This window comes from Hetaerina americana, unplaced genomic scaffold (assembly GCF_022747635.1).
Source record: "Hetaerina americana unplaced genomic scaffold, ioHetAmer1.1.p SCAF_7, whole genome shotgun sequence".
Classification (NCBI taxonomy): domain Eukaryota; kingdom Metazoa; phylum Arthropoda; class Insecta; order Odonata; family Calopterygidae; genus Hetaerina; species Hetaerina americana.
This window is the reverse complement of record NW_027287316.1, coordinates 26,788,883-26,816,119: the sequence shown is the minus strand read 5'-3', so window position 1 is coordinate 26,816,119 and position 27,237 is coordinate 26,788,883. Positions and strand designations below refer to the sequence as shown.

At 35.8% G+C, this 27,237-nt stretch overlaps 1 protein-coding gene across 2 annotated transcripts in view; it reads left to right on the top strand.

The window, feature by feature from the left end:
* The first annotated feature begins 388 nt into the window (after positions 1–388).
* LOC139696163 (dipeptidyl peptidase 9) overlaps positions 389–27,237 on the top strand; it is a 41,579-nt gene continuing 14,730 nt past the window's right edge. The window contains exons 1-16 of one of the 2 annotated variants that reach the window (XM_071594786.1): positions 389–488; positions 4,584–4,894; positions 5,770–6,107; positions 8,034–8,181; positions 9,111–9,254; positions 11,215–11,326; positions 12,118–12,276; positions 12,907–13,165; positions 15,807–16,006; positions 18,871–19,061; positions 19,644–19,757; positions 21,158–21,339; positions 21,764–21,905; positions 23,384–23,556; positions 23,670–23,789; positions 26,483–26,635. In XM_071594786.1, the coding sequence (XP_071450887.1) occupies positions 4,624–4,894; positions 5,770–6,107; positions 8,034–8,181; positions 9,111–9,254; positions 11,215–11,326; positions 12,118–12,276; positions 12,907–13,165; positions 15,807–16,006; positions 18,871–19,061; positions 19,644–19,757; positions 21,158–21,339; positions 21,764–21,905; positions 23,384–23,556; positions 23,670–23,789; positions 26,483–26,635 (2,706 nt within the window). In that variant the 5' untranslated portion in view covers positions 389–488; positions 4,584–4,623. Of the gene's footprint in view, positions 489–4,583; positions 4,895–5,769; positions 6,108–8,033; positions 8,182–9,110; positions 9,255–11,214; positions 11,327–12,117; positions 12,277–12,906; positions 13,166–15,806; positions 16,007–18,870; positions 19,068–19,643; positions 19,758–21,157; positions 21,340–21,763; positions 21,906–23,383; positions 23,557–23,669; positions 23,790–26,482; positions 26,636–27,237 lie in introns of both variants that reach the window. The other variant, XM_071594785.1, reaches the window with a different exon arrangement.

Sequence of the window (27,237 nt, the reverse complement as noted above, 5' to 3'; positions counted from 1 at the left end):
CTTATTATTACACATTTTACACGCCGATGAACCGTTTATTAGATCGCCAATATTTTCACACAAATACATAAATGTCTCATGGAATCAGTTCTTACAACTTCTAAATGCATTTATCCTACTCTTTCCGCAGACTAATACGTTTACCTGGAAATATTAGTACTCACTACAGTCCGAATAACTATTTACGGACAACATTAAGACTTTTGTTAAACCAGTATTTGAAACGAATAAATTGCATAATGGTCGCAATTTAAACTCATATAGTGAGCCAGCTTCTGTCATATTTGAAATGAAGCAATGAAGGGCGTTCCAAACTTTTCTGCTACCGGTGGTTTCCGAATTTTGAAGATGGTGCATATCTGCTTTCTTTTGTCTTGTTAGTTATTAATTTTGATTAAAGAGGACAAGGACTTCCAACATGCCAAAATGCAGAACTTGTCTGTCGTAAATTGTTTGTATAGCGAAAGTAGAACTAAATAGCATATCAGGTGAGTAATTGTCATGGCATTCCATGGTTTATTTTTCTTGGCTTCTATTTCTTACATGTGCGAAGTATTATTTATCTTCAAAATAATGCGGCTTGTTGCAGGAGGCGACAATCTAAAGATATCGCCTTTAGTTTTACACATATTGTTTTTGTTAGTTTCGAGGCTAGTTCTTTAAAGCATACTGTCATAAAATACACACAATGAGCATCCTAATAGAATTATGACTAATGCCTAATAGTATCTGCCAATCCAAGTGGCATCTGGCTAGATTCTTCTTGTTTTCTTGAAGTATTTACATTCCGTTTTCCCCACATCGCTATTACTCCTTACCATCTTCGGTAGATCCTAATGTTATCAGTTTCAATAGGTACATTGAATTTCACTTTTTTTTGTAAGCCGAATTTGGTATGTTGCCACGTCGGCGCACCTCAGAAATATGTCCTGATAAGGGGTGAACAATTAAAGAATGTATGAAAAATTGTAATAGCCTATTTTTTTGGAATTTCGTTGTTTGGTCTTGATTATCTATTCAGTTGTATAAACTTGGAAACTATGTTGATTTTACATTAAAGGTACCTTTAAATTTTTTTTCAGTATATCATCTAATTTTTACTTTCAAATTCACTTCAGCGCGCATGTTTTTGTTTATAATCTCTTGTATTTCATTGTTTTACACTTGTTTGTCCTCTTGGGGGCATGGACAACTTCAATGTTTTAATCCAAATAGAATAAGTAATTCACTGTGAAAGTTCATTCAAACAAATAGTGGAAAAAGTATGATATAGAATTGACAGCATGAAAGTATTATTATTAAGGACCTAGTAGCTAACGGTCTGTTAGTGTTGTCTTATATTTTAAAATACACTCTTAGTTTTATACGGGGTATTCTTCTTTGAAATCTTATGCGTTTTGTCAAGTTCTCTGTTAAATGACTTATGTTAAAATCTGGCAATTTTTCTGGTGGTCAAATTTTCATTATTTATATTTTTTTAGCGTTAATAATTTTTATTAAAGTGAAAGTAAAATATGATGTGCACCCTAAACAGGGGAGATACTTTATTATATTTCGTGCCAATTCTTGTACAATGATCTCGGAAAACAACGCCAATTGTACTGATTGGATTGTTATCAGAGTGGTGTGTATTTCCGATTTACTTTCCAACAGATTTCAGCTTTTGCGGGAAATAGCATTGTGTACCTGGTTGTCTATGAGAAACTGTAAGTTGTGCATTCATGCTGTACAGAAAAATGTGTTGGAGTAATTTTATCAGAATATAGCTTTCAAAAATATTGCATAAAATATTAAGCAATAGTACTGATTATATGCCTACAGGATTTTACCTCATGAAACTCCTGTGCTTTACAATTTTGGCTCCTCCGATGGCTTTTAAAATCAAAATGGTTAATAAAATGTCGTGAATGTATCATGGATAATCCTATTGATATTATTGGTGGTGTTGCCGTACTCTTTGTTAACCAAAGAGGACCAGTTTATATCTTAAAATAATATTAATTAAAATGGTCATACTAGATGTTTGTCATGCTATGGTTAGATACGAATGATGTCCTTCCACACATTATAGCATAATCATTAGTTGATTGATTTTTTTACATGTTCATGAATTTTTTTCCCTTTCACTGAGATTTATTTAATTCTTCATCAATGTGTTCATTTCTGACCATTTTAAATGGCTTTATAATGACCAATTTCACAACACATTACATTTGTTATTCAGCTTAAACATTAAACCTTAAGATCATGTAAATTTTAGTGTAGGCTTTCCCTTCATTCATTTAACCATGCTGACAATCCAAATTATAACCAGCGGTAAATATTTAAAGAAATATTCCTTTAAGTGAAGCCTGAAAGTGTAATGTATATTAGCAGTAATCAAATTCAGTTTCTGGAGGGATCAGTATTACATTTGAATGCAGCAATCGGCAATTATGCCTAAAAATCCAGATTTAAGGCACACCTAACTTCATTTTTTATGAGTCTATGAAAATTCTTTGGCGATAATTTATTGGGTGAAGATCCAAAAGAGTCTTCAATTCATCCTTATTACTTTAGTTTTTGATGATTGAGTCCTTGACCTTGTAATATGGTGAATAGTGATTTCTATATAATTTTCAGTTAATACTCTGCACCTGCCTTTATGTATTCATGTATATGACTTCACTTTGGGTAGTTGATTACTAAAGAAACATAACTTTGTTAAAATAACGTCACATACCACTACTTACTTTTGAATGTTTTGCTTATCATTCTTTAATGGACACATTTTTTTGCAGTATCTCTAAGTTTAGTTAGTGCATACAAGTAATTGGCAGAGTATTAATTGAAAATGATGACTATTTTTAGTGTAGGGTATGGTCATTTCACAGTGTACAGAAATACCTTTACAGTGGACCATATAGTCACATTATCAGTGAAGATTGATAGATCTAAAATACAGTTGAATGATATGTGTTCAAATTATATTTTTGTGGCCAAAGTCACCACTGCTTTAGGTGTTTATTTAAAAGATTTTTGTGGGAATTATTGCAACATAAGTATTACACATGGTGTCTAGAAAATTTGTCAATAGTTTTTCTGATTTAATTAATGAAAATGTTCCTAATAGTAGTTATTCTATGTCGAATTGTTATGATAAATGGGCTTCCTCATGTCATTCATATCATAGACCAGGTGCTAAAGCAACTTGGGCTGTGCTAAATAGGTTTTTAAGAGAAATTTGGTCATAAAGATGTGTTTTTCTATAGCTATTACAGTAAAATTAATCTTGTTTGGCTTTATCTGGTCCTCAATTCTTAAAATTGAAACAATAGGATACATAGAAATATTCAATACAATGTTAAATTTGATTAATGAATTCAAAGAAACTGTGAAAGATGTGCGACAGTAATGTTTAATGGAGTCATCCGCTAAATTTGGCGCTTTGCGCATGACTGTGATATTGTAAATATGTATTTAGTAACAACATCTTGTTCCTTTAAAGCCCCCAAAATTTTGGAGTGTAAGACAATACCTTTTTAGCTTAACTAGCTAAAGCTCTCGACCAGATATTGAGGGATCCAGCTTGAAGTTTAACTATACTGCTAACTCATATATTCAATGCAGTCAACTTAATTATCTGCAATAATGAGTGGTTAAAATACTATGGATTTTTGATTCACAAAGGTGAAGGCAAAATCAAAGTATAGGGAATATATTAAATAATATTGTATTTTTTCAATAATACATTTACCTTTCTGTTACGTATTTAATGATGATGAGTCATTATTGTTATTATGATTTATATTCTACCTGTTAAGGCAGGTTTTGGAGTGATGCAAGCCATACAACTATGCATACATTTCCTTGCTTCTCCTAGCAAGAGACAACCTGTCATCCCACACTACTGTAAACCCCTATTCAACTCCATACCTGTATACTTTGTTCCTCCCTTCATTCCATCCAACATGCCTACTCTATTCATAACCCATCCTTGCTTGCCTAGCATTCTACCCTTTACCACTGTCTTCAACATTCCATTCCCATTTATGCATATCTGCGTCCACTTTTCCTGCTTCCTCAAAATTTATACCAAAAACTGTCTCCTCCCCCAGTATGCCTAGTACATCCATGTTTGCCTAATGCCTTCACTTCCTTTCCATCCATTTCACCTTCTCCATCCTCAAAACCCACGAGTAGTCATGAGATATATAGAAGTATATTGAAAAGGAATAGAAATATGATAGAACTTTTGTTTTATATTTATTTCACTTTGCGGACACTGGTATTCTTCTCCAGGTGAATGGGGAATTGACTGTTTATTTCAATAGATCTTAAAGATTCTTTTGCATTTGTCTATACCTATGTGTCTATTAGGAAAAGTTTTAAGCCACTTGGCTTCGTGACAAATGTCATAATTTTTTCTTCGGCTCGAGGAGCAGATCAGGTGGCAATACAGCTACAATAAATGCTCTTTCAATTTCCTGCAGTGAAAGCATTCAATGGGTTTCTTTGCCCCAATGGAAATTGGGGTGTGTAAAGAGTGGAGGACCATTGTGAGCATTGGTCGGGTACCAATATTGCTTTTTCTGTGCTTGCAGGCTGCTGTACCTGGGGAGCAAGCGTCGCCGGAGGGCGGGGATGGAGGAAGGCACTTGTGATGCATCAACGGGATCTGAGAAGAAGGAGGATTCTCCAACTCCTCCTAGAAAATCATGGCTGGAGCTTAAATCAGTTGTTTGCGAACTAAGGAGACAGTTGTCGTCTCTTTCTTCGTCCGTTCCTGGTTCAATTGCATTTCGTACGCTCGACTCCAATTGCTCTGGGGTACCCACCACAAGAGTATACTTTTTGGCCACACCTCCTGGTTTCTGGGAGTCTACCCTCCTCTACGTTGACATTACTCCGGAAGGTTTGTCAAATTTCTTCCCATTCAATAGGAATAGGCATCTGCAGAGTATCACAAATTTTTACATCTTGTGGATATGGTGAACCTATGAGAGGGGGCCATTTTCATTTATGAACTAAAATATTTTTTGTTAACTTTTTCCTATGACGAAAGTTGAAATTCATGTTAAATTTGAAACTTTTTGCTCTAATTTAGAGACCACGATGCATTATGTGGTAGATAATTTCTGCTCAGGGGAGATAATTTTCTGAACAGTTCTTCTGAGTTTGTGTCAAACATACAATTTATATTAATTTTGAAATTTATTAAAGCCAAAATATACTACAAGGGGTGGGATATTGCCCTCTCTGTCCTCCCTCCACCTCACTTGGTTGCCACTGGCTGCATCATAATTTTCATTCAGTAGTGGTCACTTCTCTTTGTCTATTTTCATGCATGTTTTCTTGTATTTTTGTTTATATATTGCATTCAAAATTGTCAATACGTATTCAATATCATATATTATTTCCATTTGTATGAATTTTCAAAATGCAGCATATAACTTATGTGCTTTGGAAACTATGTGAAAGTCTTCCATTTTAATGACTTTAAGTGGGGTTGTTAACTTTTTAAAGCTTTGATAACAAAGGAAAAGCTAGGAAGGTCTTTCCCTTCGAGTCTCTTTGGTTCTTGATTCGAATCAAGTAGCAATTTTTGAACTTTCACAAAGTGGAGTCTGAAATCATCAAATTCAAATTGTTTTCAAATATTTGGCATTGAATGGTGCCATTTCATGTGCATAAATGGTGGGTATTTCAGGCTTATATCTCCGCTTCAATGCAATTGGATTTTAATTTGTCCTTATACTAAATTCCAATCTCTTTTTCCTTCCTTCCCAGGATGTGTCCCCCTGAATCCAAATGGGAGGTTACAGTGGCACCCTCTTATAGAGGGCAGCTTTCACTCTGTGAGCATTGGCAACCTGATATCGGGCAGTGGGTGTCAGTCAGGGGGCAGCGGTAGCACCACGGCTCGGGGTGGTGGGGCCAAGGAAGGAGGAAGCGATGGGCGGACTGGGGCCACCAGGTGGTCGAGAGAGGAGCAGTTGCAGTGGGAGCGACGGAGGGTCGCCACTTGGGGAATAGCCTCGTATGAGTTACACCCACAGTCGGGTCTTGTGGTGTTCCCATCTGCCGGCAGTCTGTTCCAGTGCCGGGACCTGGGTCTCACGGACAAGGCAAGTAAAAGTGTCTCAGATGGTATTTTGGAATAAATCAATTCCGTGGATAGTAGTAACATGAGGGGGTACAAGTGGCTGCTGATGATCTTCATGAATGTAGAAAGCATGAAAAACCGACTGTGAGTGAAGTAAACTTCACGCCTTTGGATAACTCGGGTAATTTTATCGATGTCCTGTAGAAGTCAAATAGAATGTATTTTAGGATGGAGTTTTCACTTATGTTTTGAACTACATAACACCATAGAAACCTGTTCACCTCATGAAACTTAATTCCTTGGAATCTCCATTGAAAATGAGGATTCGTAGCTTCATTTCCCACATTTCAGGTTCCTAAGGTATTCCCATCACCTTTGCCCTTTGTACAAGTCACCCAGGAGTGTAAATTATTATACTGTCTCCCACCCTAATAACAAGGCCTTGGGGGAAATTTTCATCATAGTTCCTGTAATCATCACTGACCAGTTTTTGCTCCGCTGACATCATCTTCTGTTACTTATAGTCATATTTTAGTGTATTTTCATGCTGAAGTTATCCAAGAGGGAAAAACATTTTTTTGCTGCTACAGCAGCATGGTTGTCTGAAGATGCATGATTATGATATGTTCACAAGGAATAAATGGACTGCCTGCAGAAACTTACCTATTTACTAAAATTAACAGTTGTAGGGGTTATAAGAGGGACGTGGCAGTTCAGTGGGTAGAGCACTGGGCTATTGACCAGAGTTATGGGGTTTGATTCTGGCTAATGTATCTGGGTATCCTCAGCTTCATCCAAGCTGTGCAAAGTTACAGATGCCAAATCTTCCTGGGAAACCATTGGCTGTACAGGAAAAGGAGCTACTTTATCCTAATGTGTGAATTTTGCACGTCATTGGGCTTAGTATTATTAGATGAGTTCTAACTTCACCTGTAAAACCAACATTTGGGTTGTAAACTTTGGTGTTGGAAGAGTTTATGAGCTAGATGCTATCTTCTGCATTAAAATCAATTTGTCTAAAAATGTACAGATGTAGTCATCTATCATAAAATAATTTTTAAGGAGGCATGAAAGATGATGATATAAATATTATGTTGATGATGTAATATACCTAATTTTACCTAAAAATTCAATTTTAGCTGTCACAAGTGTTTAAATAATATTTCATTAAAATTATCATTTTTGTCTATGCACAAATATTTTGTCAGTTCTTCCTTCATTTGTATGCTCATAAGCAGGGTGAGTGCATCTTATGTGTGTGTGTGCTACATGAGTGTAATAGAAATGACTAATAAGTTTCCAAACACTCAAGAGAAATATTGGGAGAAGGCATGGCATGTTTTTTGGGAACGTCTGAAAAAAGTTGGGAATGGGAATTGAGAAGATGAGTGACTAATGGTTAGGTTCCTCAATCCATTCAGTACACAGAAACAAATTTCCTGTGCTTTTGCACTGAAGGATTTCTGTCATTGTCTTATACTGCTACATTCTTAATTGATTCAAGTAGTTCCTTCTTCCTCCACCAATTTAATCATTTTTTTGTCAAGAGTATGGGGAAAACTGAAAAAATTCTTATCAAAAACACAGAAAACTAAGTGAATTTATTTATGGCTAGATTAACTATATGCTGTTATGCATGCTGCAAAGTCAGCTCTGCATTAATTCCCGGAAATGGAATAGGCAAGTTTTAGTTATTTAAATGTTTAAGTGATGTTTCTTTGTCCTGTAACTGTGGGCCTCTCAATTTTCAGTGGATGATATGTTTTCTCAATGTCTTACTTTAAATTATCCACTCAGACATACAGACCAGTAGTTTTTTCTTAAAGATTTCATCCAAAACATTTTACAATCCTTACTTAGTCTGCATTTGATATTTTTTATGGTATGTATGAATTTTTTCTCTCATAGTGGATAGTTTTTATTAGAATAATCTTTTTTTTCCATGTAGCCTGGACCACTTTTTCCCACCGAATTTGACCAAGTGATACAGGGTGTGTGTCATGAAGCGATGCTAAACCCTGAAATATGCCCTTGGGATCCAGATATGGTGGCATTTGTCTCGGAAAGTGACATCTGGGTGACACATTTACCAACTGGTTTGTAGATTATAAAAATTATTTATTTATTGTATTTTGTGCAAAGAGAGTGAGAGTCAGACTTTTGACTATTCATATGAACCTATTTATTTCCCTGCAAGGTATCACAAGGACATTTAGTAGGAATTGTAAAATTGTCATTCATTACGGTAATTTTTGATTTAATCATGCAGGATTCTTAGCTATTGGTAATTTTACTTATTATCAAATACTTAAACCAATTTTTACATGTAAATTATACTAATATATTAGCATAATATCGCCAGACCTGGTGGGGGTGGGGTAATGTCCTCGTCTGCCAACCCAATGTTCGCAGGTGCGATTACCACATGTGTGGGGTTTTCCTCCACCCAGGGCTTGTGCTTATATCCATTGTTATCATTGTTAATAGTTGGAAGTAAAGGCCAAAAAGTGCTGTTTTTGGAATATTACTTAACAAATATGGTCAAACGAAATGCTAAATCCATTTACTCATTATTATTTATCTAAATTATACTCATATTAAGTTCAAATATAAAGCTAAATCCATTAGAAGTTATGAAGAGTCATTATAAGTACTGATGTATTCAGGCTATTTTGATATGAGTAAATTAATTGATTTTGAGTATTAAATTGATATGATTAAATTTTGAAAAATTCAAGCATTATTTAAATTGTATAGCAGCATTGCAGCAATGAGGGAACTATCTTTTCAGTAAGTGTAAGTGATATCAGACTTTTTCAGAATGAAAATTGCAAGAAGGTCCACGGACTTCAACTTACCATGTCATTGTTTTCAGTGAGTAAATACACTCGTTCAGATTGTGATTCAGTCATTACAGTTTGAACTTTCAAATTAAATCAATGTAAAAAATGTACAATGGTTTTGTAAAATATGTTTACAAAAAAACAGAAATGGTTTCAGCGTTAATTTTTTGTGTGTTTTGCAGTTTCTACTGTTCGGATGACACATTCATATCGAGGATGTGGCCGTTCTCTGGCAGATGACCCTCTTTCCTCCGGCATTCCATCATATGTAACACAGGAAGAGTTCAGCCGCTACCAGGGTTTTTGGTGGCAGCCTGAATCATATGGTATGTTTGGAAATAAAATGCATCATTTTAAATTTATGCAACATGATAATTTTAGTCTTATTTCAATCATAAATGTTGTTGGAAATTGTTAGTGTTGTTGCAAAAATTGAATCCAGCTTAAAATATAACTCTGTATCCAGGGATTGTGGGCATACAAAATATTTGAAAATATCTGGCAGTTTAAAAAGTGATCCTATCCTGATTACTCCATTGTAAATTATGCTTATTTTTATTGTGATTCATTGCATTAACACATGATCTATTTGTTTTCTCCGGTGTAACTTTATGGGATTTGCATAATGTATTAAAATGAAATGACATTATTGACTTTGTAATTCCACACACTTTATTTTAAAAAACACGACCCAGGTTTCAATGTTGAGCACTTGATGATAGCGTTCAACGTCGAAATCTGGGTCATGTTTTTAAATAAAGTGTCTGGAATTACAAAGCCAATAATTTCATTTCAATGCAAATGATTTTTGCATAATTTAGCGGTGATGCTTCCCATTGCTCCCAGATGAAAGTAGTGAAAGGTAAACCTTTTCATTTCTGTTATTTTTCTTTTAAAAAGGTGGAGTCATGATGACTAATTACCTACTCATGGACTTCCTAGAAATATTTTGGCCTCCAGTCCCTGAATTGATTCACTTTTATGAAGTCAGAAAGAATTGGAACTCCTTGATGGTGATAATGTTTACCTCCCAGTTTTGATCTTACACAGTAATAAGCTTTACAACTAATACAATATTCATTCAAGCATTGACCCAAAGCCACGGACAATGTGATATAAGCATTAAGCCCACCATTCTTAACAATGCACATCTGTGATTGTTTACTGGAATTGACTTTTCATTTTTTCCTGGAAACGTAATTCCAGTAAATGACTGGTTGTGTTCCTGTGTGTATTTGGCGTGTTTGCTAACTATATGACTTGATCTGTGATTTGGTATTTATTTTCCATTCATTTTCGTGTAAATTTGGGTTGATACTTTTAATGAATACAGTTTTAACTATTCATTTTATTTTTTATTGTGTAAGGTCAAGTTGTTGGCAAATATTATTTTGGAAAATTAGTTTCCTCCTCATGTTGTAATCATCTAGAACCCCACCCCCCCATGTTAAGATTCATTTTGACAATTCTATTGCATTATCAAGCACAAAAACCTGGCACATACCCTCTCTTCCTTTCTCTCTTTTGTTCCGTCCATGTCTTGTTGCAATATCCCATACTTCCATTGTAATTTAAAGTCCTGTACTCAAAGGTCATGCAACCTATGGTTGCTTATGTTTTCATCCGATTGAATGCAATGCTCCTCATATATTGGATCTTTTCCATCGATGCTTTTATGCATCTCTTCTTTGCATTTCACCTACATTTTCACCGAGTTCGATCCTTTATGAAGAGAAAAATGAAATTGTTTCATAAAATAATTTGTTACTAGGGGCTATGTTTCTGGAATATATTTACATTGGTTGGCAAAAAAATCTCAGTAAATATTTTATAAAATTGTTTTAATAAATTTCTGTGTTTACCTATCTATAAAGTCTTTTGCTTTTAAAGACCTTCATAAAAGTGAGGCTTATTAATCAAATAAAATGGTATGGGAATAATCACAATGCCTCAGCAGACGAAATTCATGTTATATGGTGGGATTAGTTTGATACAGACGTTGATTTAACAGAAATAAAATAGGAATGAAATTCTTTATGAGTTTCTCTAAAAAGTCTTCTCGAGTTTCTATCTTTGTATGGTTGAAAAGTGTATTCAAGTGTGTTTATCACTGTCCCATCTTAATCTCCCTTCATCTCCCCAATTAATTTATATGACAATTCTGCAATAGGTGAAAGAAAAGTTCTGTTTCTGCCATTTGGTACTTCATGGTACAGTAGTGAATTATATTTTTGGTATTGCCTAATGACTGAAGATTTGTCAAAAAAACTCTATATATCTTTGCAGATGGAACTTATCGTATCCTGTATGAAGAGGTGGATGAGAGTTCAGTGAATATCTGTCACTTTCCCACTTTCTCTTTTGCTGATTCTGGGGCAAATGATGTGGAAGAATTCAGGTTAGTATTAGGACATGCATGCACTGACTGGAATTTTTTATATTAAACAATCTTTATGTCATAATTGACATCTGATTTTATTTTATAACTGATTATTTTCTTTGTTGCTGAGCAGCTTTATCAAAAGTCCCTGTATTTGTCGTTGGATATTTTTCCACAATCATTTTTCTTGTTTGCCTGAGAAGTGCTCCCTGCTAACCTAGAGGTCGTAGCATTGTGTCCATTGGGGATATGATTTAATTGGGCATATTGGTGTTAAGTGCACCTGGTCAAGTGTACTTCGTATCATGCTAAGATCCACACCATGTGTTGTGTCTGTGAAAAAAATATTAGAACAGGTTGACAAGGCTGCTGTGATAATATGGCTGCTTAATTGTTAAAATTTTGTATTAAATTTAGAAAATGGGGATTGGGATGGTGCACTGGCTAATGTACTTCCCACCCAGAGGGCCCAGGTTTGAATCTTTTGGGCAGTTATTTTTTTTCAGTTGTATCCCTATCCCTACTTGAGGTGCTATGTGGAGAGCATTTTGAGTGAGTATGCTATCCCTTGGATGGGATGTTAAACCGTGGACCCCTTGGCACCTTTTGTTAAGAGTAGGCTAATGCCAAAGCTGGGTTTCTCACCGCCCTTCCTCTATTCCCATCCATCTGTATTGGTGCAAATGCTCTCCGCTGTCAGTCCTCTCCCCAAAGAATTACTCATGCTTATCTTGAAAGAGTCAGATTCTTTGTCTCATTTACATATTCTTCCAGTGTGAACTTATTTATTATTACTTGTTAACAATCAGGTTTCCACGTGCTGGGACTCCCAATGCAAAGTGGACTCTGAAGATGGTGGAATTCCATCATGGTCCTCGAAGAATATGGGAACTAAAGCATTCCCTGGCCGAACTTTTCCCTTGGGCAGAGTACTTGGTTCGTGCTGGTTGGCTGCCTGGAGGTCTTGGGTATGTTATTTTTCTTAAATTCAGATCGTCTATTACTCTCCAGTGTTAATCCATGATCGTAGTTGTGTTATGAATATTGTGGTTGAGATTTAAGGCATGTATAGACACCTATCATATGGAAAAAAGGAAAATGCATAAGGCTAATTTGGTGTTTTTCATTTCAAAATGCCTACTTGTGATTTATCAACTTGCCCCCAAGAAATATATTTGTGTCCCTGAGACAACTAAGCATGCCATGTTCAGGAAAAATGACTATCCCATTGATTAGCGTGATGATAGGGCAAATGGTCATTCAACTTAAAGCACAAGTGATATTTCATAAATAATGCTCCACTAATTTCATTTAGTTATGATAAAATTTTTAGACCAGATAAATGATTAAAATTCAACTTTTATTAGAATATCTCAGTGATACTGTCCTCACTCTGAATATGCCTGGATTAAAATGCATGCACTCTAATTTCTCCATTTAGGACCCAGAATCGAGGGATCATATTGTCCCAAGATTTCTTGAAACAAGATTCTGTACTCTATCAATAACTAATAGCATCAAAGATAAAAAGACCACTCTTTCTCTACTCAGGTTTATCAGCATTTTAATGTACTTTTTGTCTCGTATTGTATGGGCAGAGTTTGGGTTCAGCTCTTAGATCGAAGGCAGCAACGTCTTGAGGTAGTGATCATCCCTCTTTCATGCTTCACTCACCTATGTCCGGAGGTACCAGCGTTGTCACCCCTGGCTGGCCAGAAGGTGACTTCCCCAAACTGCGATGATAATCAGTTTGGAGCTGGTGGGCCTGGACTTGCAAAGGCTGAGTTAGCGGCTGGAGGTATTTTGGCACCAGTGCCCCAAGTTGTCCATGTACAGCACTCCAGCACGTGGGTGAATGTAAGTTGGTTTTATGCCACTCATATTCTTTGCACTTGTGGCTATTGTTAACCTGATTCTGGCAGCAAAAATGGTATTATGCAGAAGTGATGGATCACTAATCTCACGAACACCCAGATATTCAGTACTGAAAGGATTCTTTCTATGTCATCATGCACTAAATAGTGTATTGATATTTGGTTGTCTAGTCAGTTTTTTTCTAAATAATTTTCAGAAATGCATTAAGTAGTGACTCTTCTTTTTTAAAAATTCTTCTGAAGAAAACAATAATAAGATAATTAGTTAAAGAAGAAGCATATGCAGTCACTCTTTCAGGTTGAACTAATATGCATATACGAGGGTCATCCGGAAAGTAGTACCCGTTCGTGCCGCATGAAGTGCTGACGACGCGAGTAGCCGCTGGACGAGGTCAGATAGCTTCAGTGGCTTGTCTGCCTTCTCTGAGCCAAGTTGCGTGACGCTAGCATTGCCTGTGTTGTTTCTGTGATTGTTTACAATGTTTAAAAAAATTGAGAACGCCGCCAGTTGTGAAGTGAGGGCAGTGATTAAATTCCTCAATGCAAGAAACGTTCGCCCATGTGATATTCATCGCCAATTAAAGGAGGTGTATGGAGACAATGTAATGGACGAGTCGTCTGTTCGGCGGTGGTGTCGCAACTTCAACATGGGGAGGGGGAACACACACGACGATGAGCGTTCGGAGAGACCGTCTGTCATTACAGACCAACTGGTGAGCTCAGTTGACGAATTCGTGAGGAACGATCGGCGCGTCACAATTGATGACATCTGTGAGCATTTTCCCAATGTTTCTCGAACAATTGTTCATGAAATTGTTAAACACCATCTGCATTATGCAAAAATTTGTGCAAGATGGGTCCCTCGCGTATCTCAATGAGCTGGCGGCGAAGGACTATGCAGCAGGAATACAGAAACTTGTCACACGTTATGACAAATGCCTTAATTTGCTTGGAGATTATGTTGAGAAGTAGTTTGAAGTATCCTCTTTCAAATAAAATTTTTTATGTTTGTTAATATTTACTTTTGTGTCTTTATTTCACGAACGGGTACTACTTTCCGGATGACCCTCGTATGTACAAGAATGTGCTGTTCACTGTATGTGAAGTCAATAAGAGGTCTAGAGACACAATTTGGTGTCCCATAGTGTGATCACGACCGAAATACTCTTAAATAAGGCCTAAAATTAGTTGTTGATGATTATGTTGTCATTTATTAATCATGTGACATGGCAGTTATTATTATTCCATTAAAATCTATGTAGGTTCATGGGAAGGGCTGGATTTTGGACTGAAAGTAGGTGGTGAACTCTTCAAATTGGTTAGATTTGCGGATGATCAAGTGTTAGTTAGCCAGTCAGCCAGAGTGTTAGAGTCATTACTTGGTACATTGCTGAATCAGTGTGATATCTATGGGATGAGAAATAATCATAAAATTATGAAAGGAATGAAATTCTTTAGAATTAGGAAGGTGGAGATAAACATTGAAGTTGGTGGACATAAACTGGAAGAGGTGAAATAGTTCAGCTTTTTGAGAAGTGCTTTGGATGAGGTTGCACAAATTGGTGGGAACATTAGAAGAATGATTGAGTTTGGTATAGAAGATGTACGAAGAGGCAGGTGTTGATGATGGGCACCTTTTCAAACTAAAGAAAAGACTCGGGAAAAATTAAATGTGGAGTGCAGTTTTGAATGTTTGAGGAATTTGGTCATTGAGGCCGAAGAATAAGCATAGATTGAAGGCCTTGGGAATTAAGTAAAGAAGAATGGAAAAAATAAAATAGATGGTTGGTAAAACAAATGGTGAAGTTTTGGGCATGGTAGGGGAAGAGGGAAGGTTGTTGGAAGAAATTCAAAGAAGGCTGAACAGGATGGCGAAGGAAATACTGAGAGACAATAGGATGCTGAAAACAGTAAGAGAAGGGAGAATACTGGGAAATTGAGGGGGGAAATGACTTGGTATTTCAGATGGAATTAAGGGAGGTAGAAAGTGCGCAGAGCTAAGGAATAAGTTATTGTAATAAGTAGGATTGAATAAAAGGATATTATGTGTCAATTGAGTTAGGGCTAAGGATACCGTCGTGTGTAGTCACAGGCTCCATCAAAAATGTACCTCAAGCTGGTAGACTACTACTAATACATAATAACAATCCATGTTCTTGTCTCTGCCCAACTACTTGCTGATTCTGTTACTCTTGATATCTTCTTTGGGTAAGTTATCTATGACTTTGCTTGAAGCTATCCACATGATTTGGAGTTATATTCAGAGAGCAATGCATGGTCAGTACAAGATGTCTCTATATTAGAAGAACATTATGAAAAGAAATAATCGCTATTTATGGAAGCATTTTCTTTGGGGCTCCATTTGAATGTTGACCCTAATATATTGTCTAGCAGATGAGAAGAGACGTCATAGGCCTGATATTAACGTGGAACTCATGAAAATTCCTGTCCTGCGTGATTGTTTCATGAAATTAACCTATAAGTTTAAAGAAAAAAACTATAATCAATTGGTAAAATATAAAATCATTGTCTCCACCATGTTTTTAAATTTTTAGATTGTAAATGAACAAGTTTTTTATGCAATACTGTATTTTAATTTGTTTTATTTCCTCTTGATCCAACAGGTCTGTGACCTCCTCTATTTTTTTGAGGGAAGTGGTGAAAAACTGGGGCACGCTCCATCTCATATTGGAAAAGTGGGAAGGACACAGTGTTTCATCATTGCCAGTGAGGAATCTGGTTTTCGCCATTTGTACCTTGTCAAAGTTATCTTAGCTACAGAATCCAGAGCTGAACTTAACTATGGAAGATTTCACCATGTTAGGTGAGTCAGCATTTAAAATTCTCATTCAAACAAATGTGATTAAAAACGTGGGGAATAACTCTTTCGTGATGAAATCTCAGGGATTTTACTGGAAAAAGGTCTTTTAAAAAATGAATATTCCATATGAAATTCCTATCGAATTGAGTTTAATCTTGGGATTAGTGCAATATTCAATTGTGTACCACCTGTGTCAATTGTGTTCAATTGTGTTTCTTTCCTGAAACTGGCACCAAAACGAGGGCGTTTAATATGAGTACGAGTTCATTGGTTATCTCCGACCTTCTTGAAAGTTCTCTGTGCTATGGGTCATTCTTGGGACCCCCTCCTCTGCTGCCAAGTACCACACCATACATCTTGTTCATCATTATTCAAGATCGTCAAGTATCAGGTTTAGCTCTCTCTTTCTTCCCTTCTCCTGTTAGTGAGGGGAGTTGGATGATGAGGTGGCTAATGTACTTGCTTCCCACCATGAGGCCCCACGTTCGAATCCCAAAGGTGGCAGGATTTGTTAGTGGTATTCCTATTCCTACTTGGGGATGCTTTGCAGAGAATACTTTAAGTGAGGATGCCATCCGTCAGATGGGATTTAAAATTGTGGACTCCTTGGTGCTGTAGTAGGATAATGCCAACTCCGCAAATTATCAATGAAAGTTCAAATAAACTCAGTTGTTGGTTGTCTCCCATAATAGCTAATACCGATGCTGTTAGCAATGCATTTTGCTTCTTTCATGTACATGGTGCACTCCCAAAAACACATCCTAATATGGTCAGTTGCCTTAAGTTCAGTCTTTCATTCTGTAACCTCATTTAAAATTGGTGTCAGCTTCCTGAAGAAAAATCCGTTGGAAGAAAGTCATAGGAGAATAAAAATAACAGTAGAAATAAAAAGTAAAATCATTGAAAGTCTGGAACAAGGTGTGAGCGTGGCTGATCTAGTATGCATGTCAACCATCAGTCGACATCAACGAATGGCCTTTTCTTCAGGAACATGAACAAGACGAAGAAAGAAATAGGTACTTAAAATAGAGTGACAAGAATATCTATGCAATGGTTACACATTCTCAACAATGTTGAAAGGTTGCTTCTTATATGCAAAAACGAAAATCAATTGCAATGCTACACCATTAACAGGAATACAATTTATGAGAAGAGGAAAGTGATTTCTGCCAGTCTCATTAATAAGATGTCTAGATCATCAATCGCCGAACAAGTATTTAAGGAGAGCCGTGCGTGGTTTGAGAAGAAGAGAACTGTCATCCATGGTATTATGAGGCACGGTAAATCAGCAAGCTCTGGGTCAAAGGCAGTAGATTTTAAAAAGCTTGTAGGTTATGAGGTTACCTGCCACAACATTTTTTAATAGTGGTGAGACGGTTCTCTTCAGGAAGAAGATGCTAAAGCGAACTTATATTTTTGCACATAAAAGTAAAGAAAATGCATTGCCCCACCACAAGGCAATGAAAGGCCTTTTCATGCTGCTATTTTGCACATATGCGAGTGGTAATTTGAAAATCAAACCCCTGCGTGTTTACCATTCAGAAACTCCACGAGCCTCCAAGAAGTTTAGAGTCCAAAACAGTGGGCTAAATGAGATGTGAAGGTCATGGGAAATTTTTGCATTCTACCATGCGCACAAGGCATCACCCTAATAAGGTAGTGGCGATGCACACCAATTATTTATTTTACGATCATTAAGAGGCGTTTCCTCATTTTGAAGCATCGACAAATGTCTGTAGACAGTTTTCTAGTAAAAAGCAATTAGGTATGTATCATAAATAATTAAAAATATATTTTATCTTTTTTACTTCTAAAAATCGAGTTTGCATTTGTAGTTGCTTCATTCCATGATAGAAGAAATGGTGAACGTGAACCACAATCCTATATAATATATGCATAATTATCTTTGAATATACCTTGTACATAAATTTTTTCTGGCATGGACTGCATTATCGTTCTTTGCATTAATTTATATGCAAAAAGTTGTTTCACTAAACGAGTGTTTTGTTTTACAAGAAAGATTGTGGAATGGATTATGGTCGTATTATGAGGTTCTATTGTATAATGTTGCTGAAACTTCACACTGGCATCTGCCACAAGTTATATACAATGGAAGATACCATCCCTAAACCAATTTAGGACAAGGAAATCTATCTATAGATTTTTCAAATAATCTAATTCATTCACCATAGTTCTTTACTAATTTCAGATTTTTAGGTAAGGGCTGAGAAATCTTTTAGTGAATGGGTATAAAATAGATTTATAAAATATATGTACATGTTAGGGACATAGTTGTCCAGTGAGTAGGCTACTGACCAGCCAGAAAAGTTTGTTTCCTGGGAATGCCACTGGGCACCCTCAGCTTCACCCAAGTCGTGTGGTTTTTTGGCTTCAGGATCTTCCTGGTAAACCATAGGCGGCACCGGAGAAAAAACTGGACCTCTTATCCTTATGTGGGAATTTCAGATGCTGTACATAGCATTTTATTGAGTAAGCTCTACCCAAGCCCATCAAACCAACCTAAAAGTTGATAACTATGGTGGTTATGCTCATGCTTAATGACACTCATGAAAATTTAACATGCATGAAGCCTTGCATTTCTTGTAAATGACAGCTACTGTATATTTATTGTATTTTATTGTTTTTTTCTGTTGAATTTAAAAAAGGTATTACTAAGTTGATGCTGATCATATCCAAATGGTTTTGTGACTTGTTAAATCATCTTATTTGTTCTTCATATTTTAATTTAATAGAGGTCCTGCTTTTTAAAAACTTGTTTTGCAACATCATCTTTGAAGTTTTGTTGTGAGGTATTTGTTACATTTTTCTTTTTTAATGTTTTCATAATACTTAATTTGGATCGATAGGCATATAATTCCTGAGAGTAATGGCTCGAAAGGACCTCTATCCCCATCATCCAATCCTGGAGATATAGAGGAGGATGAAGAGAGTTTGAAAAGGCCCTCACAGGGCCCTTGTGAGATATGGGTGCCCAATGGTATTGGCCTTGATTACAGGAATACAGAGGAGGAGGCGGACAAGGAGGATTCAATGAATGGTGAGGGTAAGTCTGTGAGTTTTCCAGTAGTCTTTGCCTGACTTCTAGTAATAAAACAGGCTCATGAATTGGTATGATGAATTTATTAAGGTTAGAATTTAAGACTTTCACAAAAACAATTAAGTTCAAGAAGTAAATTCCAAGCCAAGAAGTTTTTTTTAGAAAAATGACTAATAAATATGTGTAGGGATTCAAGTAACATCCTATCCTAGGGTTGCATATTGTGTTGGGGCTATTTGTCTTTGATTGTGATTTATTTCAGTCTTCCTTGACCTTTCAATTGAGTTCATTATGTGCACATTTTATAGGTACATGGTGCAGTTAATACTAAAGCTCTTGTCTTGTCGTGGGAAATAAATTAAATTACTTCAGCTGCTAATCATGCATTACGTTTTCACTCGTGCCATTGATAATTTTATTTTTTTAGAAGTTATAATTGTAAATGTGTGTTTGTAGGTGAGCCTTCTATTTTCAGCGTGTATATAGTTCCAACGGTGTTGTGAAAATAGTTTTATTTTCACCATTATTGTTAGTATTGCACTGGGGTATGGCTTCATGACTAATAGTACTCACTTCCCGCAGGATCTCATGTGGGTGAGGAAAGGGGCTGTCACATCTGGCCTCTGACAATGGGTGAATGGGAAGTGGTTGGAGGAGGGTCTGCAGGCTGTGGTGGGGGAGGAGGGAGTGACCGAGGTAAGGGAGCATTTAAATTTATTGCAAAATTCAAATACTATGCAAAGTTGTTTTGTTCATGATATATCAGGGTTCAGTCTGCCATTTTATAAATTTGGAATTGGAGGAAGAGTTATTAGGATACTGGAGTGTAAGTTCAGTAAATATTATAATGTAGTAATAGGTTTGATTGATACCCCATGTTTGTTAATATTGTCCATTCTTTTTAAGGAATATTCACATAATCTTGTTCATCTCATGCTTTTGTGCTGGTAGTTCCATAATGATTTTAATTTTCTTTCAAATTCCACTTTTAAAGTTTTTGCTACCCTTCTCCCCTTAATGTATGATAATTTCTGTGTGAAAATATGTATCAGTATTTGAAAGAGGTCTGTTCGATCAAAAACAATCATACATTGATTAAAGTTACCTTGGATCTAGTTGTACATATATTCATGTCAATTGCAATGGTTGAGATTAGTTGGCATGGCTCAAATTCTAATCTTTGGCATCAACATTTCTTGAAAGAAACAACTTGATTTACACTTGCAATGGCAGATTACCTCTAGTTCTTGTTTATATGGATGAGGTTTTTTCTGAATAAGAATGAACAGTGGCCAGGAATCTGGCTCAGGCTTAATCAAAAGATGCACAACATTGAATTAGTGGGTTTAACCAATTTTGATATGCCTTATAAGGCTTTCTTTTGATTAAATACATATTTGTTTTTTGAGTGTAAAGACTTTCTGGCTCCATTTGAAACCAAAGCATGTTTGCAGTAGTAAAAATATCCCAGGAATGCTTTCCTCAATGCATTTCATGCTGGGAATAAGATGGTAGGCATGTGGTGACTTGGCATCATTTCAAGTTAAGCAAATAAGAGGGAACATGCGCTCAGTCTCCTGTATCTTCCTTGGGGGTTAATAAAATTTTCTTACCTGTGTACAATGAACACATGAATATAAGAATGAAAGGAATTTAAGAATGTCCAATGATTGTAACTGCTCAATGTCAAGTCTAATGAAAAGAGATGTTTCAGGCGTGATATGGTGGAATATCATTATTAATTAAAACGATGATGTAGTTACATTGAAACCGGTTGCATTACATTTTATTTTGTGGAAAATGGCCAATTTTTAATTAGTCAAGTAGAATCTTTGTTTTTATTTTTATCATTTGTTATGTGCTCTTCTTCCTCTTACAGCAACTTTTATCAAAAGCTTTGATTTCATGTTGCCACAAATGTATTTTGCATTAAATTTTGACCTCAATGGACTTACATTAATGTAGAGAATACCTATCAGTGTAGCATTTACATGTGGAAAGTTGATTACACCTGACCATTTATTTTTTTTTTCAAGTAAACCCATTTGAAAGGCCTCAAGTGTGTCTTGACTTAATATTTTGGCTTCATATTATAGGAGGGGGTGGAGGAATGAGGAAACCTCCACTTTGGGTGGATGAAGCACGGGGACTCGTATACTTTGTTGGCCTCAGGGAGTCGGCCCTGGAATGTCACCTGTATGCTGTGTCCATCCATCACCCAGGTCACGTGAGGCTCCTCTCGCAGCTGGGACATTCGCACTCTGCAGAATTCAATAAGGTATGCACTCGCTTGATGATTCTATGAATTTTGATTCCCATGCCTCTTGCATCACAAGCCTTTTTTAGTAGTCAGGATGGTGCAGTATAGCTCTCTAAAAATTGAGGCCAAATGATGATGCCTTAAAATAACTTGATCTTTTTTATTCCATTCATCGTTGGCTTTGCTACAATGTTATGACAACAGTTTTTTAAGCCTGTTGGCTTTCTAAGTATCCAGTTTCCAGAAAAAAATGCCTGTATATTTGTTTTCTCAGTTGTTGATTGGCACTCGTAGGTTTCTTGTTTAACATTTAGGATTACAGCTAGTAAAATGCTAAAATTATCATGTTATGCAAGGTAATTAATCAGTTATATTCACATCCATTGCAAATCTGTTAATGGTATTTGCAGTGATTGTTTTGACAGTATTTTCAATATTGCAGGATTGTTCTTTGGTTGCTGTAGTGTTCAGCAGCATTCACCGTCCACCAGCTTGTCAGCTATTTCGAGTATCACATGTAGGTGATACTCCTTCTGTTGAAGGATTCATGCTCACTTCCCTTGGCTTCCTTCTAGAACCCTCCGGTAAGAAATCCCATTTATTTATTTATTATAGCACCAAAAGCAGTACCAAGGCTTTGTACATTGGCTGATTTAGCACACAAATAACAACAAGAATTAACAAAAAACAAAGTGAAAGAAATCATTGACAGACAGTTTATATCCCGGTGGTGTTGAAGGAAGGATTTGGGCTGAGAAGGTCAAGCGAGGAATTTTTTACTGCCAGGGAATTAAACAAGGAGGGGATTCTGTAGAAGAGGGGAAGTTTGGACGTAGGGAGGCAGAATTTCAGAATGTTTGCATGGTTGGTTTGATAGGAGAAAAAAGGGTAGAATGTAGATTGAAAAGAATGATATCAGGTCATTATTTTGAAAATAACCATTGAAAATATTGTGTAGTAACTTCAAGTCAGCTATCACGCGGCACTGATGTAGGTCACAAATGCCTAGGGTGGAAATATTTTGTGTTCTCAAGATAAATTTCTGAAGTAAGGGTTATGGTGACACATAGCAGCAAGAAAGAAAGTGATGGGACAATAGGGGAGTTTCTTTGCCGTGGGCCAGCAGTAGATCAAATGGGAGAGCAATATTATTGGGAAGTTTGATGTTCAAAATGTACAATTGGCTCAAATATGTTTCAGATGTTTCTTTTCTTAAGCATAAGTATTTGAGTGGAGTTGAATTTACAGTTAGGGTATGTAAAATGTCTAATTTTTAAAGCTTAGCAGTTATTTCATGTACTAAAATGATACATTAAACTTTTTATGTAGCATAAAAAATGGAAAGATCATTTATAGCTATTGTATGTAGGTTTTAGATTAATTTTGAAGCAACTTGCAACTGAGTGAGTTATATCCACGGCTAGTTGGATAGAATAATTCTTGGTAATAAGATAAAGAGGTTTAAAAATATCATGGAGTACCACCATCAGAGAAAGGAAAGGATGAATCAATTATTTATTTATTTTCATCTCCTGGGAAGTATAAGTTGTGGTATTTATGCCTTCACAATTTTTGTGTACGTCCATTAATCTTGTTCAACCCAAATTCTCAGCAACCTCTAGATCCGGAAAATCTGAAAGACTATTATTCTCTTTGAAAATATTTAATTGTACTATATATTAGCCTCTTCTGATTCAATATTGATACTGTAGAAACATTATATGATGGTTTAACCTGTGAATCTAATAAATATATATCCAGGGTATTTCATAAGACTAATCTCATCACAAATTGTACCTTTCAAATAAAGTGCCAGTAACTATAGAATATGAGGAAAATATAATTTGATTATCTTTATATTATATAGTTACTGGCACTTAATTTTAATGGTACAATATTGGTCTGCAGAGACTCTACTGGATTTGACTTGTAATAATTGAAATAATTTTGAATTAGTGTCATAAAATAGAATAGGTGTGTGGTTTTAATTTTTGATGCTGTCTTGCTTACCCATCACCTGCCAGTGAGTTTGTGGCTCATTTCCTCACTTGTTTCTTTCCAGCTCCTGTTTCTGAGGAGTTGTGTCCAGATCTCTATGCACATCGCATCTCCTCCGGTGATACTCTTCATGCAATGGTCTTCAAACCACATTCGTTCCGCCCAGGGAAGCGCTATCCAACCGTTCTCTATGTTTATGGTGGTCCTGAAGTTCAACTCGTTTCCAATGTCTTTAAGGTAAAACTTTTCTGGCCTCAGAAAAAGTTTCTTGAAGGAAAAAAATTGGATTAAATGTTTTAATTTTGCATATTTATGTATAAATAGCATTATAATTTTGTGTATTTACCCAGGGAATGCGCTCTCTAAGAATGCACATGCTGGCAGCCCTAGGGTACTGTGTTGTTGTGATTGATTCTCGAGGATCTCAGCATAGAGGTGTACAGTTTGAAAGTCATCTGAGATGTCGTATGGTAAGTAGGTCATCCTAGCTGGTGTAGCTCTCTTAAAAAACCTACTTTGGTGTACTGAACTACTCTTTTGATGCTATGTTGTGAGGTATTCATTTTGATTAGTGCATGATCTCATGAAGCTGTCAACCCAGTATGGTGTTCCTCAGTTTAAGACCTTATGCTATCAATTAATATTTTAAATGACTGTTGTACAGACATGTGAAAAGCTATTTGTCATGCCTTTTTGGTTTTATGGAGTAAAAAAGTTCAGTTGTTCTTACCGAGCTAGTTCTTTCCTTAATAGTCTTCAGACTGATTAAGAGATGTAGTTGTCATTAATAAACAATTTTCTTCCTAAATAAAAGCATTTAATGTGAATGTTTTATGGCAAAAACACATTATCAAGGTAAATTTTACAATGTTATATACTTCCTATCATCAAATCTGTTCGACTAGTGTTGCATTTCTGGAGAATACATGTATAGATTCACTGCTCAGGTGCTAAAATGTAAAAGGTGTATTGTCAGCCTGAAATTATTACAATGATTCTATGGGCTCAGAAAAGTCTAACCTGGTCAGTTAATTTAATTTGGAAACACTTTATTTTATTGTCCTCTCTCTCTCTCTCTCTCTCTCTCTCTATATATATATATATATATATATATATATATATATATATATATATATATATATATATATATATATATATATATATATATATATATATATATATATATATATATATATATACATATACATATATATATATATACATATACATATATATACATATATATATATATATACATATATATATATATATATATATATATACATATATATATATACATATATATATATATATATATATATATATATATATATATATATATATATATATATATATATGTATATATATGTATATATATATATATATATATATATATATATGTATATATATATATATATATATATATATATATATATATATAGATAATTAGTTAAAGAAGAAGCATATGCAGTCACTCTTTCAGGTTGAACTAATATGCATATACGAGGGTCATCCGGAAAGTAGTACCCGTTCGTGCCGCATGAAGTGCTGACGACGCGAGTAGCCGCTGGACGAGGTCAGATAGCTTCAGTGGCTTGTCTGCCTTCTCTGAGCCAAGTTGCGTGACGCTAGCATTGCCTGTGTTGTTTCTGTGATTGTTTACAATGTTTAAAAAAATTGAGAACGCCGCCAGTTGTGAAGTGAGGGCAGTGATTAAATTCCTCAATGCAAGAAACGTTCGCCCATGTGATATTCATCGCCAATTAAAGGAGGTGTATGGAGACAATGTAATGGACGAGTCGTCTGTTCGGCGGTGGTGTCGCAACTTCAACATGGGGAGGGGGAACACACACGACGATGAGCGTTCGGGGAGACCGTCTGTCATTACAGACCAACTGGTGAGCTCAGTTGACGAATTCGTGAGGAACGATCGGTGCGTCACAATTGATGACATCTGTGAGCATTTTCCCAATGTTTCTCGAACAATTGTTCATGAAATTGTTAAACACCATCTGCATTATGCAAAAATTTGTGCAAGATGGGTCCCTCGCGTATCTCAATGAGCTGGCGGCGAAGGACTATGCAGCAGGAATACAGAAACTTGTCACACGTTATGACAAATGCCTTAATTTGCTTGGAGATTATGTTGAGAAGTAGTTTGAAGTATCCTCTTTCAAATAAAATTTTTTATGTTTGTTAATATTTACTTTTGTGTCTTTATTTCACGAACGGGTACTACTTTCCGGATGACCCTCGTATATGTATATATATATATGTATATATTTAAGGGTAATCCCAATAGTAAGGTCTTCATTTTTAAAGCTTAAACATTCCCTTATTTTTCTACATAATTGCCAATTTGATCGATAACTTTTGTTGGCACTGGAGTGGTTTTTGTATGTCCAAGTCATACTAGTTCGCCGTATTATTGAAAGCATTGGACCTAATCTTTCACCTGGTCATCATTAATGCTGTGGCACCTGCTGATGAAATGTTCTTTCAACTTAGGAAACAAGTGGTAGTCATTTGGTGACAAGTGCAGACTATAGGTAGGGTGGGTCTTGCAATAACTGTCTACATTTATTGCGGTCCCAGAAGCCATGAAATCCACCAACAATATCCCATTTTGATTCCTAAGCACAGTGGCCATGATGCATACTGTGTTTGTTTGAATTTTCGTGGCTTGGGTTAAGAGGAATACCGCCACTCCTATGATCGCTGTTTAATCTCAGATGTGTAGTGCTACAACCAGGTTTTGTCACCCAGGACGAGCAATAATGACAAGGTGAAAGTCGAGTGGTCCAACTCTTCTTCAACAACATGATGGCATGCTGAAATGACATGGACATACAAAAACTTCCCCAGCACCAAAATTCACCAACCAAAATGGCAATTATCTAGAAAAATATAAGACTGTTCAAGCTTTAAAATAATTGTTTTTGAAAATAAAAATTTCTTTCTGTTTCTGAAAAATTGGAGACCTTACTTTTTGGATTGCACTCATAATTTAAGATTGAATTCGAAGAGCTGCGGGAGATGATGTGACAGTTACTTCAATGGAGTCATTCACTGATTTGAAATTACTGCTTTATAAGATTTACATTACTTGAAAATTAATGTAATGAAATAAGTAAATGTTTTAACCCTCTTGCTACACCTCTAGGGAACAGTTGAGCTATCTGATCAGGTGGAAGTTCTTCAGTGGTTGAGCTCACGCCTGGGATTTATAAATCCGGAGCGAATTGCCATCCATGGCTGGTCATATGGTGGATACCTTTCCTTATTGGCCTTGGTGCATCACTCAGATGTGTTTAAGGTAAGATAACATTCTCATAATCTTATGAATGTATTCTGCATGAGTGCTTGGATGACTCAAATATGTAAAGTACTTTATACTATTTTATGCAAAATGAGATATTTATCAAATACTCATCAGATGCTGTTTTACAATATGGTTAAAATGTTGTTAAAATTTTTGTGTAAACACATGAAACAATCGATTTCAAGCAGTAATTTTTCCTGAAAGGACCTTTGAAACTATGGAATACATCTTTGAATCGGTATCATAAAAAGTATTTAACCCTTTGTTGCCTGAGTACAGGAGATGCAAGTTCAAGTATATGACTGAATTCTAAAATTTTCTGTTCTTGAATATCTTTTAAAAGTATTTGCCTAAAAGTTTTCTTGGAAGAAGTTACGCTCGCTTAAAGCAATGAAGACATTTTTTTCATGTTTATGTGCAAGAATATGTAAACTATACATAGAGCACAATGTAAAACTTTTTGAGTTTGTAATAAGTAAAGAATATAGTTCAGCATTATGCAAAATGCAGCTTCTAGTAACAAATTATGTACCTATATAAATAGATAAACTAGCGACGGAACTGAATCTAATGTTTAAATTCCCTCAATTCCATAT